Genomic DNA, 16,420 nt, shown 5'->3' with positions numbered 1-16,420 from the left:
TGGGCAGAACAGCTGTGGCTATAGCAATTGTGCAGATAGAACATACTTCATGGATGGCAAGACTGGGACTCTAGGACAGGCTTTCAATCCATTCTACCCTGTTGTTGTTCTGAAATGAAAGTTTTATCTCCCAGTTTATATATGTAGCCTTATCTTTGATGCTTCAATACCTAAGACCTGGCCAGTGTCCCTTTTAGTGATTGTATGTGTGTGTGTGTGTGTGTGTCATATGCAATTTCCTTATAGCAATGGCACAGTGTATCACTGTTTAATTAAAGAAGAGAAAGAAATGCCAAACATACGAATAAAGTCTGAATATATCTGTAACATTAAAAGTGTAGGTGTCTATCTTTGAAGATATGTCTTAAGGACAATGAAAGAGTCAGTGAGTAAAAGTAAGAGAAGAGAGTCCTGGGATTTCATACAAGATCAGTGTTACTTGATGGTGTAGGCTCCTAGGTATTTCATCTTTAGGATATACCGACTATTACAAAAGCCAAGATTTTTAGATTTGGATCAACATTAGGGAACTTCATTCTAGGCAAGAGCCAGGCTTTGCCTTTATGTTAATATGACCTCAGCTGTGAGCTCCATTTTGCCAGGCATCGTAAAACTGCAACACATATCATTGGAATCTTCCGTTACAGTCTAATACATAGCCACACATTGGGAGCAAGAATGAAACCCAACCCCTGTCCTTTGCAAAATGCAATGAGACAGTGTCTGCTTTGGGAACAGGGAGTCAGAATTTCATTGTGGACAATGGATAAGGCGAGTAAAAGGCCTTAAAACATTTGTGCTTTCAAGCCATAGGCTAGGATAACTATAGTCAGAACTTTTTGATGAAGTCTGACCATGCTACGTCATTTATAAAATTTTGAAGCTTGTAAGTCTTACCCCAAAATGAGCAGTGTGAACTCAAAGGGTTTATCATTGTCTCTCAGGCAAAGGTAATATTTGAATTATTTAGCAAAGGACTTTGAGCAATTGGAAGAGATACTCAGCTGCTGGTCTCTAGTGCTCTAACAGGGTGGATGCCCCCCGCTCTGCCGGCACTGATGTTTGAGTTGCTGGATTATGAGGAAGTCTGGGGATTCCTTGGGGAGAAAAGGAAGTGATGACATATTGAAGCACAACGACATATTGAAGAGACTCGGGGGCTGGGGTGATAAACTTCAGAGCTGTGGCTATTTACCAATTGGAGTGTAAGTATTTTAATATTTTAACAAACATAATTGCCATTCTGGTATGTACCAACTTCATCTCAGATCTGTCCTTAAGAAATAGGCAAATTCTTTATTGCCTCTCTGAATGGTTCGTATAAATTCCCAGGCTCCCTTAGCTCATTCTAACATAAAACTGTATTAAAAATAATGAATGTAATTCATCAATAATTTTCCTTTGTCATAGCAAATAGTCACAAGTGGATTGAGATCAGAGTGATCACTCATATTTGTTCTGGGGAGAAGGGAGCCTGCTGTTTTGCTCCTCTGTTTTCTCCTAGGACTAGTATCTTAGCTTCAAATGATAATACCTTAGCACAGACTCTGATATTCCTCCTATATGCAGGAGCATTCTCTTGGAATAATTTTGGGGACGCCAATTCAAAATTTCAGCAATGTATGATTTACTTACTGGAAAATAATCACTGAGCAGCAATAACTCCAGCAGTTACTTGTATCAAGGTAGAATCAAGAAATAGATGGTATGGACCAAACTTGCTTCTCTCTAAATATGCATACCCAAGTGATTTGGGTAAAATGTTTGTGAGGGCTTACATTTCCTGCAAGTCAGATGGTTTAAGAGAAGTAGAAATTATGTGTGTTTTGCAGCATTTTGGTAATCTGTGTGGAGTGTCTGTAGATATTTCTCATGAGTTCAAGGGAATCCTTTTGTGGATTTTGATGTTCCTATTGGCAGAGCTGCTGCTTGACTACATGATGTCTTTGTATTAACTACAAAAACATGCCCTATCATCTGAGTGATTCTCTCTGCCAGACCCCTTTGTGCATCCACACTCTGCACCTCCAGTGTACGGAGGACCTTCCCACTGGATTCTAAGATTCCATGCCTTCCCAATGCATGGCAGTGTCTCTCATGCACATGGCAAACCTACTCTCTTGGATGTCACTGCCCTGAAATATTGAGTGAGTACATTTATCTAGGCATGGTACCAGGGAGTCATTTAGGCATGTAGGGAGTCTAGAAAGATCATTGCCCTGGGAGAGTGGTCAGCCATGCTGAGTTCTTCTACTTTGTTGCTCATTTCTGTGTGACCTTAGGTAACATCCTCTTCAGGACATTTTTTTTTTTTTTTTTTTGACAGGGAGTCTCATTCTGTCATCCAGGCTGGAGTGCAGTGGTGTGATCTCAGCTCACTGCAATCTCCGCCTCCTGGGTTCAAGCAATCCTAGTGCTTCAGTCTCCTGAGTAGCTGGGATTACAGGCATGCGCCACTACGCCCAGCTAATATTTGTATTTTTAGTAGAGATAGGGTTTTACCATGTTGATCAGGCTGGTCTTGAACTCCTGACCTCAAGGGATCTGCCTACCTTGGCCTCCCAAAGTGCTGGGATTACAGATGAGAGCCACCAACCCTGGCCAGGACATAATTTCTTTCAGGTGAATTGATTGTTGGAGGATTTTGATCCAAGCAATCAATGTCCCTTGGTGTTCCTTTCAAACAGCAGTAAGTGACCTGAATTTATTTTCCACATTTCCAAATCTTAATGAAAATCAGACAATGGTCTATATGTTCATTTGTGTTCTTACTTAATAAAATGTGGGTTTTAGACAATATTTTGCCAGTCATGAATTCCTATAGAAGAAATTCCCAAAGGAACTCTTTGGGAGAACAGACTAGTAAAGATCTCCAACTCAGATCTTCTGTAGCTAACCACTGACCGGGAGAACATGTATGAAAAATATCTTCAAAGGCATTGAAAAATTAACATTTATCAAAAACAAAATACATTTTATTACATTTGAACTTAGACCTTTACTATCTAATGGCTATGGTACTATTTAAATGTCAAAGTGTGATCTAGCATCAGCCTAATCTGGTTAGAAATGCAAACTCTTGGGCCACATCTCAGACTTACTGGACCAGAAGCTCTGTGGGTGGGACCCAGAAATCTGTGTTTCACATGCCCTCCAGGGGACTGTCCTGCTAAAGTTTGAGAATCATGGAAGCTTTTTAACCTCTCATTATAGCTTTATAAGCAGCAACTCACTGGATTCCTATCAACATCCTATGAGTGTCATTTGGACAAGTATGTTTATACCCATTTGATGCATGGTAGGTACACAGATGAGTCAAATGACTTGAAGGAATAGAGTTTTACATAATATACTTTTATATATTTATACTTCCAATATATTTATACTTTATAACAGATTTGACTGTTTTATATATTGCATATAAACATTATATCAGTTTCTCCTCCACTATGGCTGACTCCAATTTTACTCCAATTTTACTACCAATTTTTGGAAGAAAGCCTACCTATCCCTCATGTTCTCTCAAGTACCCTCTAAAACTATTAGTTAGATGACTCTATTTAATTTTCCATTTATTTGCCCGTTTCTTGCTACCTTTCCCCCCAAAATGTAACTGCTACCTTGCTCAAAAGGATGTGTCTACTTGGGATATCTAGCACACACATTTTATGAGATTTTAAAAGACAACATAAATGGTAAACTATATATTTAATACAATTTTGAAAGACAAAATTTTAAAATTAAAAAGGAAGAAAAAAATTAAACTAACCCCATAATTCTCCCACCCATCATTAGCATGTAGTTTGTTTAGATTCATCTACCAATAAGTAGAATTGTACAAATTTGATATCATGTAATACATGTCATTTTGTAAACTTTTTTCTTTCCTTAATATATTTATATATCATAAACATTTTTCTATGCCTACATTATTTTAAAATTGTAATACCCAGTGTTCTCCAGAGAAACAGAATTAATAGGATCTCCCCCTTGGAGATTTCTCATCTTTTTCTCTCTCTTGATAGATACAGATAGATACACACATAAGTCTATCTCTCTATCTCTATCTTTATCTCTAAAACACCTATCCATAGATAGACATTTTTAGGAATTGGCTCATGTGTTTGTGGAAGCTTGCAAGTTCAAATGTGCAGAGTAGGTGGGCAAGCTACCAGGGAAATGTTGATGTCGCAGTTCCAGTCTGAAGGCAGGCTCCTTGCAGAATTCTTCTTTTTCTTAGCAGTCTTACTTCCCCTTCCTCTTCCCCTTCTCCTTCCCCTTTCCCTTCTTCTCCTTCCCCTTCTTCTTATTCTCCTTCACAGACTTATTTTTAAGGCCTTGAGCTGATTAGATAAGACCCACTCACATTATGAGGGATAATCTGCTTTACCTGTAGTCTACTAATTAAAATGTTAATCTCATCTAAAAAACACCTTCATAGCAGCATTCAGACATGTTTCACCAAGTATCTGGGCACCATGGTTTAGCATATTGATGCAGAAAATTGATTATCATAATAATAGTAATTATTTTTTTTTGAGATGTAGTTTCACTCTTGTCACCCAGGCTGGAGCGCAATGCTGCAATCTCAGCTCACTGCAACCTCTGCCTCCTAGGTTCAAGCGATTCTCCTGCCTCAGCCTCCTGAGTAGCTGGGACTACAGGCGCCCATGACCACGCCCGGTTAATTTTGTGTTTTTTTAGTAGAGATGGGGTTTCACCACGTTGGTCAGGCTGGTCTCGAACTCCTGACCTCAGGTGATCCACCCGCCTCAGCCTCCCAAAGTGCTGGGATTACAGGCGTGAGCCACTGTGCCCAGCAATAATATTAATTTTAATGGGTGTGTTCATTTCATTTTATATATGACCTACAATTTAACCAATCCCCTAAGGCTGGATGTTCAGGTTCTTAATATTTTTTGCCCGTATTTACAGACACCTTTGACTATTGGATTTATTTTGTTCTTCAGGAACAATATACAAAGTGTGGAAAGAAATGTATATTTCTAATCACTGGAAAATAAACACTGAGCAGAAATAACTCCAGTAGCCATTTGTATCAGAGGAGGTAGAATCAGGAAATAGATGGTATGGGCCAGACTTTCTTCTCTCTTTAAGAGATTTGACTTCATATTGCCAAATTGCCCTTCTAGATGTCTTTACTCATCCAACTACAATTCAAAGGCTTGGGAGGGTAAGCAATGCCAGGTCCATCTTGATCATCCCCTTTCTTTCTCAGCCTGTCAGTCCCTGGGAACGGGCATGATGTTGAGTTCCTGGGCCACCTCCTCAATTGAAGAAGTGGCGGAAGCTGGTCCTGAGGCACTTCGTTGGCTGCAACTGTATATCTACAAGGACCGAGAAGTCACCAAGAAGCTAGTGCGGCAGGCAGAGAAGACGGGCTACAAGGCCATATTTGTGACAGTGGACACACCTTACCTGGGCAACCGTCTGGATGATGTGCGTAACAGATTCAAACTGCCACCACAACTCAGGTAACCATGATCATGTGGGCCCTGAGCTGAGGTGAAAGGGATCTTGACTGGGAATGTCAGGGTCTGGGTTCTACTGATAGCGTCGTTGCTAAACATCTGGTTAATCTTCAGCTAATCACATCCCTTTTATAGATGTCACTTTTTTTGAGATACACAATAGAAACAGAAATGGCCTCTATAAAAGTCCAATAAATTTTCAGACCGGAGTGCATTAAGGGCTTTGGCTTTGGGAAGTATGAATTGCTATACAGTTGGAAGATACTTAATTTTGCCCAAGCAGCAGTTTATTATTATCATCCTGGTGCCCTATTTCTTTGTTAAAGTCAAAGAGCCACATTTACCTTTTATTTTTAATGGTACATGGGACAGCTAAGGCTAAGAAGATTGAAGAAACAAAATAATGGAGGTTTAAAAAAGCCACATCTTTGATCCCTTACTGTCTACTTCTTCTTTCAGCAATATTCCTTTCACTGTGGTTCGTCCATGGGTCAAGATTCATTCATTCATTCACTCAAATCATTCATCTCAGCAAAAACAACATATCACACAATCTGATGTTGAACTATAAAGGCTTCATCAGGTCATTCATTCACCCTGTCCACAAGCTGTGAATTATTATCTCTTTCCTGGTTGTATTTTGGGATTACAATCATCTTGAGTCAAAGCTGGAAACTGAGTGGAAGTCTCTGGGAAAGACTCAAACCTCCTTAAGCTATACACCTCTTTTCCCCATCAGATTTTCCTTCCTTTAGTTTCCACTAAAATGTGCTCTTGGATTTTTCATATGAATGTATAATGTACCTCAGGCCTATAAGTATTTTAAAAGGGATCAGAATCTTAGTTTTAATGGAGGACATTTTTATGATGGACTCCTACAGCATCCATCAGAATATGTAAGATGATGAGGAATGTCTTCCTGTGTTCCCAGATCTCATGCCACAGAGGCCCTTGCTTACTCTATGTTTGAATTGTATTTGGAAAAAAAAAAAAAAAAAAAAAAACTAGGGCTAGCAAAATTGAAAAAAGATAAAAGACGAAAGAAGCCACATGTAAACATACTGTGTTTACTCTTCTAAAATATTCAAAAATGAAAAGATCCAAAATCAAATTAATATTCCCCTGGAATTTCATATCTATTTCAGTGACTGTGGAGTGAATCTCACCACGAAAGTTGCTGCAGAGTCTTGTATAAGTTTCACATAGTTTTACTGTGTTTGTGCCTATGTGAGAATAAACTACTGTGCATAAAATCTTGCTGTTGAGCCATGTGTGAATTAGCTGTGTGATGTTACCTCCCTGTTACTACCAGGCTGGTTTAGGATATTATTTCTGTATGTGGCACCAGGATTAGACCAATGACAGAAAAAGAAAGTGCTCTCCCTGCCAAACTGGCCAATAAAACTGTTCCACATATCCCAGACTCAGGGTTACCTAAACAACCTGTGTTTAAAGAGAACAAAAACAAAAGCCTCTGACATAGTCTTACTCCTTGCCAAATTTGTCAGAAAGCTGATGGATTCAAATTCCCCCAATATGAATCCCGTATTTACATTATTTCTCTATTTTGACTACTTTTTTTTTTAAAAGACTTTCTAAATAGTTTCCCACTATCAAGGCTTCTTACAGGAAACATTTCTCATTATTTCCCCTTGGCCATTTGAAAAGGAATTTGTTCTTCCTTTTCCTCCATCTCTTAATACTACTACTACTAACAATAGTAACAACAATAGTAAGTACAGTAGGGTTTTTTGTTTTGTTTTTAACTTAAGAGATACTTTCTTGTTCTGGATACCAAAATATGTTTCACAGAGGCATCTACTTAGATGGGGTGCAGATGACACAGTTGTTAATTCTGGCAGGTACCTCTTGCTTCTTCACTGCTGGGGCTACTCAGTGAGTGGCAGGAAGGTTGATTTGCTTTCCCCCCTTTTCTTTTGCTCCTGGGCTCCTTCCCAGATGATGTGACGGGCCATGAAACAAAGACTCTTTTCAGCTGTCGGTGTGCATAGAACCGGCTGCAGCTTCCTAGCTTGTCACATCTCCGGTCTGAAGATGATCAAATAATGAGCAACACATCCAGGTTATAGGGAACACGGGAAACACCCCACAGCTGGTTGTACCCCAGCCCCTCAGAGTGCACATTGGTGTTGTTTGTCCTAGTGGATTTTGGAGTAGGCCAGTGCCTTCTGGTCAGTTCCTCAGTGGCCCACATTCAGCTCTTAAAGGCAGAGCATGCTAACAGGAGGTCCAGGCTTCCGCCTGAGGCCAAATACACCCCAAAAGCTCATCTGTTATAGCCTGATATGAAATCGGTTTCTTTCTGCAACTGACCTGACTCATAGAAAGTGAAGCCTGGCTTTTCATAAGTGAGGTTTGGCAGGCAAGGGAGGCAGGAAATCCAGAGGAGAATGAGCCTGTAAAGCATGGCTCCTTCCAGCCCTTGTTGCTTCCTCTGCCCAAGTGTGGGGGAGGGTCCCGTCTCTTGGCTTCTGGGCCCAGCAAGAGTTCAGAGGTTTGGTAGTCTCTGCTTGGTCCATATGCAAAACACATGTATGTGTATACATTATTAATGGCACGGGGGTTCCTGAAACTGAGAGGGAGTAAGGAGACTTCTCATCTGCTCTTGGAAGAAGCAAGGAATGAAGCCAGTTCAGTAGACTGATTCCTGAGGCTTTGGGGCAGGAACTTTTTCTTTCTCCATATCCCCATGGAGATGGTTCATTTACCCTGAATTAAGATTTGGCCCTTCAGTGCAGTGCCAAAGCAGTTTAAACAGAAGAAAAGTAATTTCTGATCATTGACTAAGATCAAGGTAAATCATGACACTTATCCTTTCTATGATTTGCCAGTGACATGTTTTCTTAAGCCCAGAAATGATTTATTGATCGCAGCAGCCAGAATATATCACACTAAAACAGATCAGCCTGCCACTGTCTTCTCAGGTCTCTCATGATTAAAGTGGCCTGCTTTAAAGTAGACTCAATGTGAATAGGTCTCCATGACCTCTGCCTCACTGCGTAGCACTCACATCCTCACCCACTCTTCCACTCTGGCTTCCCTGTGGTTCTTTCAATATGCCAGGCATGCTGGAACCCCGGAGCCTTTGCACTGGCTGTTCCCTCTGTCTGTAACAGTCATTCGCAGAATCAACGCATGACTAATAGCCTCACTTCCATTGAGTCTTGACATTAGGAATGGATATACATGTCTCTATATTGGGAAACCACAATAAAAATTGATGGTAGAGATGCAAATATGAGCAAGATAACAGGGTGGGGGCAGGGGAGAGAGGTCAGTGGAGGACTTGGCACAATAGCCTCTTAAATGGCACAATAGCCTCTTAAATTTTTGGTTAGGAAATCATTCACATTGATAAGTATGGCAGGATAAAGGTGTCCATGAGTGAATCCCGGGAACCTGTTACTTTATGTGGCAAAAGGGACTTTGCAGATGTGATTAACTTAAGGGGCTTGAGATGGGAAGATTTTTCCTGTTTTATATCAGTAGGATTGATATAATTAAAAGGGTCCTTATAAGAGGGAAGCAAGAGTGTCAGAGTCAGAGAAAGAGACGAAATGACAGATGTAGAGGTTGGAATGATGTGGTCAGGAACCAGGGAAAGCAGGGGGTATCTAGAAGCTGGAAAAGACAAGAGAATAGGGCTTCCCCTAGATTCTCCAGAAATACAGCCCTATTGATATCTTGAGTTTAGTCCAGTGAGACTTATTTTAGACTTCTGACATTTGGAACTGTAATATAATACCTTCATGTTATTCTTATTGCTGTTGTAACAAATAACCACAAACACAGTTCTACTAATTTCTTTCTCAAGGTAGCTTCTCAATTTTGCCAACGCTGGTTACCGTACATACTTAAAGTTTCATTTTGAGTCTCTGAAAACTCACATCTCTCTTAATCTGCTCTACTTTTTTCTTGGCTTTGTATAGTGCTTATGTTCTGGTACACTTTGTAATTTATTGATTATGCTTACCATGGGCATGGATTCTTAACTGTTTTATTTATTTATATATCTTAAACATTGAAAACACTGGCATGTAGTAGATGCTCAATAAGTAATTGTTGACTCAATTGATAAAATATACTAGAACATACAAGATTTTCCCAATGTAACATAACTAGTAAGAGGCTGAACTGGGATTTGAACTCAAAATTCATTCCCTGAACCTTCTTCTAGCAGCCACATTGAGGAAGAAATTACCAGGGCTGTGTTCTCAACACAAGTGTTTTCCGAACCACAGAATTAAAGGCTGGTGGCCCATGTATCAGTGTCTGTATTTATGAGCCCCTCTTTCAATCTCTTTCTTTTCATATTGTGTTGATGCTGTAGCCTCTATTGGTCATGTTATTTTTTTGTTTCCCAAGATGGAATTATGTGGCTTTATCTTTAATGTTGCATTATCAATACTTATAATAAATAATATTATGTATTACTCAATATTCATGATTATTAGTGTTACTATTGGTTATTTAATAATGTTTAACTTACATTACCAGTTGTTACTATTTTTATGATGCTAAATTACTAACAGCTAAAACAACTTCTATATTAAAAAGTATATTTGAGTGTCACTCAAGAGATAATGAGTACCTTACAAAGAAGAAATCTTCTTTCTTACCTTTGTGTCATTAAACAGATCAGGATTTGGAGAATTAAGCCCTAATAGTGTTATTATTTTGATCTCACCCCTTTTTTTCTTATGAAATGGAATACTTTGGTTATCAGAAGCCACTTTAAGCGTCTACATATATATATATATATATATATATATATATGTCATAATCCGAATAAAAATAGCATTCATGGAGGTTTCTTTCGGAGCCCTTGGTAAAACACTCCATCGTGGGTCTCTGTCAAGATATCTGAAAACTTTTTCTTGGCTTCTGGCTTTGAACAAAGTTTCAGAGTAACAACAAGGCTTCATTGTGCACTGAAATTTCTGTAAGGCAACATTCATTCAAGTGTTGATTCGCATTTCACCATCCAAGAATAACAACAGTTATTTATATAATTTTATCCATGTTTCTGTTTTTTCCTAGCCATTTCACCCTTTCACCCCACCCCTGCTGAAACACTGGAGCTTGTTTGGGATGGGGGTGGGGTGCCATGCAGACTACATACACATACAGATGTTTTTCTTTTTCTTTTCCTGGTCTTGCTATGGGATAGACAGACTGGACTTTTTCTTATTAACAATATTATTAAAAAGTTTGGAATTTATTATCATTTAATCATTTGTAAGTAATGAAATAGGTCTCCATGGTAAGGATGTGTTTATTGACCAGCGGTTAGCTTTATTCAAATTAGGGTGACCACAGAAGACCAAGGAGTATGATATAATGTACAATCCTAAGTGGTTTGATTTAAATAAAAAGAAAGTCCAGGCATTTCAGCTAAAATCCCCACCAAAGCCCAACGACTAGATGGGCATCCATATGACTCAATGAAATTTTCTATGATCTTAAATGGCCATCTGAGTCTGTGAAATTATAGGACTAACTATTCAATCCTTATTGAGAAAGCCTTGTTAATAGCTTGAATTGAGTTATATGGGATAGGAATGTTCCTATCTTTATGACAATATATGCCACCTAAGCTACATAACCAGCTATGTTAGCTAAAATACTCTAAAGTGTAAAAAATCATAGTTTTCTATTAAAGGAAGTCATGATTGTTAAAAATAATTTTTAAATAGTGTGCCTAGATTCTTCTAGTATAATATATAATTTTTTTTATTTTTATTTTGAGACGGAGTCTTGCTCTGTCACCCAGGCTGGAGTGCAGTGGCTGGAGTTGCTCACTGCAACCTCTGCCTCCCGGGTTCAAGCGATTCTCGTGCCTCAGCCTCCCAAGTAGCTGAGATTACACGTGCCCACCACTATGCCCGGCTAATTTTTTTGAATTTTTAGTAGAGACTGGGTTTCATCATGCTGGCCAGACTGGTCTTGAACTCCTGACCTCAGGTGATCCGCCCACCTCGGCCTCCCAAAGTGCTAGGATTACAGGCATGAGCCATTGCTCCCAGCTGATATATAAATTTTTATATGGCTCCATGATCTTCTCTACATTTAATGACAGAACTGGTGGAGGGGAAGAAAGAGATGGGACTAAGCCAGAGATCAATATACATACAACTATACTTTGACCAAAAAAAGGGAGATTGACTGGCAGGGGAATTAATAGTATGCAGAAGAGCAAGGTGAGTCCAGTCACTGTCATTATTCAAAAACAGCCTTTCAGGAGAAGTTTGCAACTGAATTTGGAACTGTGGGCAGATAAGTCACAGGAATGATTCTATTGTGTATCCTGAAGTCATCCATCCAGCTAGGAGTCAGAGGTGCAGGCTGAAAAGACATTGCCCCTAGAGTGGGGAACTGCCAAAATCTAGCCAGGATATTAGGCCAAGAGAAAAGACCTCAGGCACAGGGGAAGCCAGCTTCAGAATCTTAGAGGTGAGTTAGAGAAACACTGGGCTAAGCTGCGTCAACAAAAATAGTCATACGGGAAGGAAGCAACTCAGTGGTACTTTGTCTCAGGTTGGGTTCTCCTAGAAGCAGGCTGTGAGCCTATGATTTCAGTGCAAGTAGTTCATAGGGAAGGTGAAGGGAATACTGCTAGAGGAGTAGGAAAGTGAGGCAAAGGAGGGAAGGCATTGAAAAAAGGGCATAATAACCAAGACAGCTACAGTCAGGGCAACTGAAGCTTAACCCTGCTGGAAAATTCTAGGAGCTTAGGCAGAATTTATCTCAGAGTTAGTCTACCTAGGGGTGAGGGAGCTGGGGTATTTACACTTCAACATCCCTAATGCCTCCAGTCTGCTGTGTGGGTTGTGACTCAGGTCCAGGAGCAAGAAAAAACCACTGGCAGAGAAATGAAGGTATTGATAATTGAAAAGCTCTTGTCCTTGTCAAACTTGTCTGGAAGATTAGAGAAGTTTGAGTCAGCAGACCGAGAAGTTCAGAGAGAACAACTAAAAGCGGGAGGGAAAGGCAAGAGGTGACAACTCATCTGCTGGGAAACAGTTCCCACTTCTCCCATGCCCACCACCACCATCACTACTGCAATAGCAGGCAAGAAGGAGTCTACAGGGGCAACAGGCAGTCGTGTTAACACCTGTTACTGCGGTTCCAACCTCTTCTAGAATTTTCTACAAGGGCATTGGAAGGTTTCGTGAGGTCAGGTGCAATAACCAGGAGGAAACTGAGATCTGAGCAAAGAGAATAGTGTTAGGAACGAAGTCAAGGGACCCAGTTTGGAGCTCAAATACTGCTATTAGCTAGTTCTATATTTGAGGCAATTCATTTTGTACCTCTGTTTTTATTTTCTATGGGAATCATAGAGTATCAATGTTACTTTCTAAGAGTCTTTTAAAGAAAACTTGTGATAATTTTGGCATACAAAACCCTTTGTAAATTATAATGCACCATAAAAATGCTTTTTTAATTGTGATTAATTTGCATTACTGGCTGAAAATCGTATCAACTCTATTGTCTATATCCATAAACTGGCTTAAAAATGAGATGTTTGAATATGAACACATTTTTTTTTCTTGAAACAGATTTGTTTGTGTAAACACAGCCTAAGATGTAAAATAAAGTTTAGGTCACTGATTAAGACCACTAGAGTATCACATTTAGTCTAGAGTCCTACATCAAAATATGGAAAATATGTGTGCAATTGACTTATAGATAAATGAGGAGTGAACAGCAAATTGATTTGAAAAGGGTAACATTTTTCATTGAATGAATCATTGGAAAGGTATTTCTAATTTGGCAAATTTATCATTTTATGCATTTCTTATTTTAGGATGAAAAATTTTGAAACCAGTACTTTATCATTTTCTCCTGAGGAAAATTTTGGAGACGACAGTGGACTTGCTGCATATGTGGCTAAAGCAATAGACCCATCTATCAGCTGGGAAGATATCAAATGGCTGAGAAGACTGACGTCATTGCCAATTGTTGCAAAGGGCATTTTGAGAGGTTCGTTTATTTCTCTACTTGAATTCATACTGACTTTGTGATCCTTTGTGGATACGGTCATAATATTCTTAAAGGAAAATAACAAGGAAAAATTAACATGGAAATTGAGAAAGACATTCCAACTCTCAATTCTCTGTTTTCATGTTAGTGAGTAAATATTTCTTCATTCTTAGGTAATATTCTGAAGCAGAGCTAAACTCTCATGAAGCACAAAGTGCGCTTTTTCAAAGAATTGGGATGCTGTTGCCTTATTTCAGAGCTGTTACTGAATCATGAAGCCTGGCAAGATCTTGGTAGAACGTCATGAGTTCATTGCTTTACCTGAAAGCTACAACAGTTGATCTCAGACCAAAGAGAAGCCCCAAGGAGATACTATGACAGACAGACTTGTTTTAAGAGCTTTTACTCTTTTTCTTGTGCTCCCTCCAGTACAAATGGCTAGGACTAGTTTTTGAGTGTGGTCAAACCCACATCACCTCTCTGAAGAGAATGGCTGACTAGTATGGTCAAATGCTCAATTATCAAGCCATGGGTAATAAGAAACTTAACTATTTCCTCCAGCATCCCCATGTATTCAGATCCCACAGGGAGATACCAATGACTATAATAATTTTAGAGTGTAAATGTGTTTACCCACAAAAATGTTTTCTTGCCTTTGAAAACATTTTTTTTTAGTATGGTTATATAGATAACTGCCAAAAACTTTTTTTTTAACTGAAATGTTTGAGTAAGTGACTTTAGGATGAGAGTCTGTCCATTAATGTATGTCTATTAAATGACTTTGAATCAAAACTTTTTCATAGATTTTACTTGAACATGTCTGAGTCATGTGGTCCCTATTCATAAAGGTCTACCTACTTTGACTATTTAATTTTATGTGTGAAGAAATGAGCTTATAAAAGTAAAAGAAATAAGCCCAGTGCAGCATTTAAGTAGTGGAGATATGTTTAAATCCAGATGTTCTTATTCTGCGCTTAAACAAATTAAATTAGTTTTTAAAATCGATATATAATAGTTGTACATATGCATAGAGCATATAGTGATGTTTCAATACCTACAATGTGTAGTAATCATATGAGGGTAATTAGCATATCCGTCATCTCAAACATTATTCTGTACTTCTAAAAAAATTCTTCACTGTTTCCTACTGATCATTGTCCTAGTTCAAAATTTTTGTGGATTATACTTCAATGAATATGTATTGGTTTGGTTTACAGACACATTTAAATAATGGTTTCACTTCCTTTACTTGCATCCATGTTGTTATCCATGATTACTAGTGCTACTTACTGTGGCTGCATTCAACTGTAGGGACTAAATAATATTAACCTGAAGGTTCTGTGCCATTCATTTATTTATTCATTCATCCATTCTCTTATTCACTCACTCATTCATTCCATAAATATCATAACTACTGTGTGCTAAAATATTTTTATGAAATAAAATAATTTTAGATCCTTGGATAAAATGACAGTCTATTCTTGTAGGAGACAGTTATATAAACAAGCATTTTGGGTGCAATAAAATGTTACATAGAAATCTATGGGCATGGCTTAAAAAAGAATATGGACAATAATGTAAGAGTGGGTTAGAAAACACTTTTCAGAATGAAAGATGATGCTTGAGTTTTGCCATGATATCAAGCCAATAGACTCTACTTCAGACTGAAGTACTGGCAGAATAAAGCAATTATGCATAACAATTTATAAAACACATAAGCCATTTAGAGAATTTAGACTTTAAAGTGGCTGAGAACCACTGAAGTGTCTTGATCAGAGAAGCAACCTCATCATATAAGCATTTTACAGAAATCATGCTTTGCACAACGGACCTAATGGATGGAGGTGGCAAAATTGTGGTCAGGGAAGACATTTAGGAACTGTTGTTGCCCAGAAAAGAGATAATTGTAGAGATGACCTAGAGTAATGGCAGGGAGGGGACTGAGAAGGTATAATTAAATTAGAAAATTAAGACAGTTAATCACAGAGATGGCCCAGGGGATCTGGCTTTAAAACACTAAGGAAGAATAGAATTTTAGTCTTGTTCCATAATTGTTTCAAATAAGGAACAAAGAAGGAGGTCATTTTATTTTTTAACCACCTTTTCAATCTAGGATTTCCAGTGTATATCATTTTCTACAACTTTATTCCTTAAGATATGTGCAAATCAATTGAATTAGATTTACTATCACACGTTATGTTGAAAAATATTTTGGTTTCTAGACCTTCATTCTGTTATCACTTTAGCTAGGACCACTGCCACCACCACCACCACCACCACCGCTAACACAACCTCCATTACCAGGACAACCACCAGCACTGCTGCCACCCACCAACACTGCTATCACCATCACCACTCCCATCACCATTATCACCACTCCCATTACCACCATGACCACCACCACCACCACTACCACCATAGCCACAACCTCCATCAACACCACCATTACCAGGAACAACCACCACCACTGCCACCACCACCACTGCTATCATCATCACCACCATCACCACTCCCATCACCACTATGACCACCACCACCACCAGCACCATAACCACAACCACCATCAACACCACCATTACCAAGACAACCACCACCACCTCCACCACCACCACCAGTATCGCCACTACCACCACCACCACTCCTATCACCACCATGACCACCACTACCACCATCATCACCACCTCTCTTTTCTTCTCATCCATATGGATTTCTGGTTTGTTTCTAAATATTTTTGTGACATTTTACACATAGTAGATAGCCCAAATATTTATTTACTGAACTTCTTGATGAAAACTATGAATCTATCTAATTAGAGAAAGCTCAAAAAAAAAAAAAAACAAGATAAGGAGAGATGGGACATTTGACATTTAAAGGGAAATAACTTATTTATACATGTACAGTTTACATCATCTACTTTTCTGTAA

General features: G+C 38.8%; 1 protein-coding gene across 1 annotated transcript in view; it reads left to right on the top strand.

Moving 5' to 3' along the window:
• The window catches only part of HAO1 (hydroxyacid oxidase 1), a 57,485-nt gene that overhangs the window by 20,831 nt on the left and 20,234 nt on the right, over window positions 1–16,420 (top strand). Inside the window, exons 3-4 of the mRNA XM_004061793.5 lie at window positions 5,240–5,495; window positions 13,321–13,496. Coding sequence (XP_004061841.1) covers window positions 5,240–5,495; window positions 13,321–13,496 — 432 coding nt within the window. The remainder of the gene's footprint in view (window positions 1–5,239; window positions 5,496–13,320; window positions 13,497–16,420) is intronic.

The sequence above is a fragment of the Gorilla gorilla genome, chromosome 21, assembly GCF_029281585.2.
Source record: "Gorilla gorilla gorilla isolate KB3781 chromosome 21, NHGRI_mGorGor1-v2.1_pri, whole genome shotgun sequence".
Lineage (NCBI taxonomy): Eukaryota > Metazoa > Chordata > Mammalia > Primates > Hominidae > Gorilla > Gorilla gorilla.
Note: the sequence above shows the minus strand (reverse complement) of the source record. Positions and strands in the feature narration are given on the sequence as shown.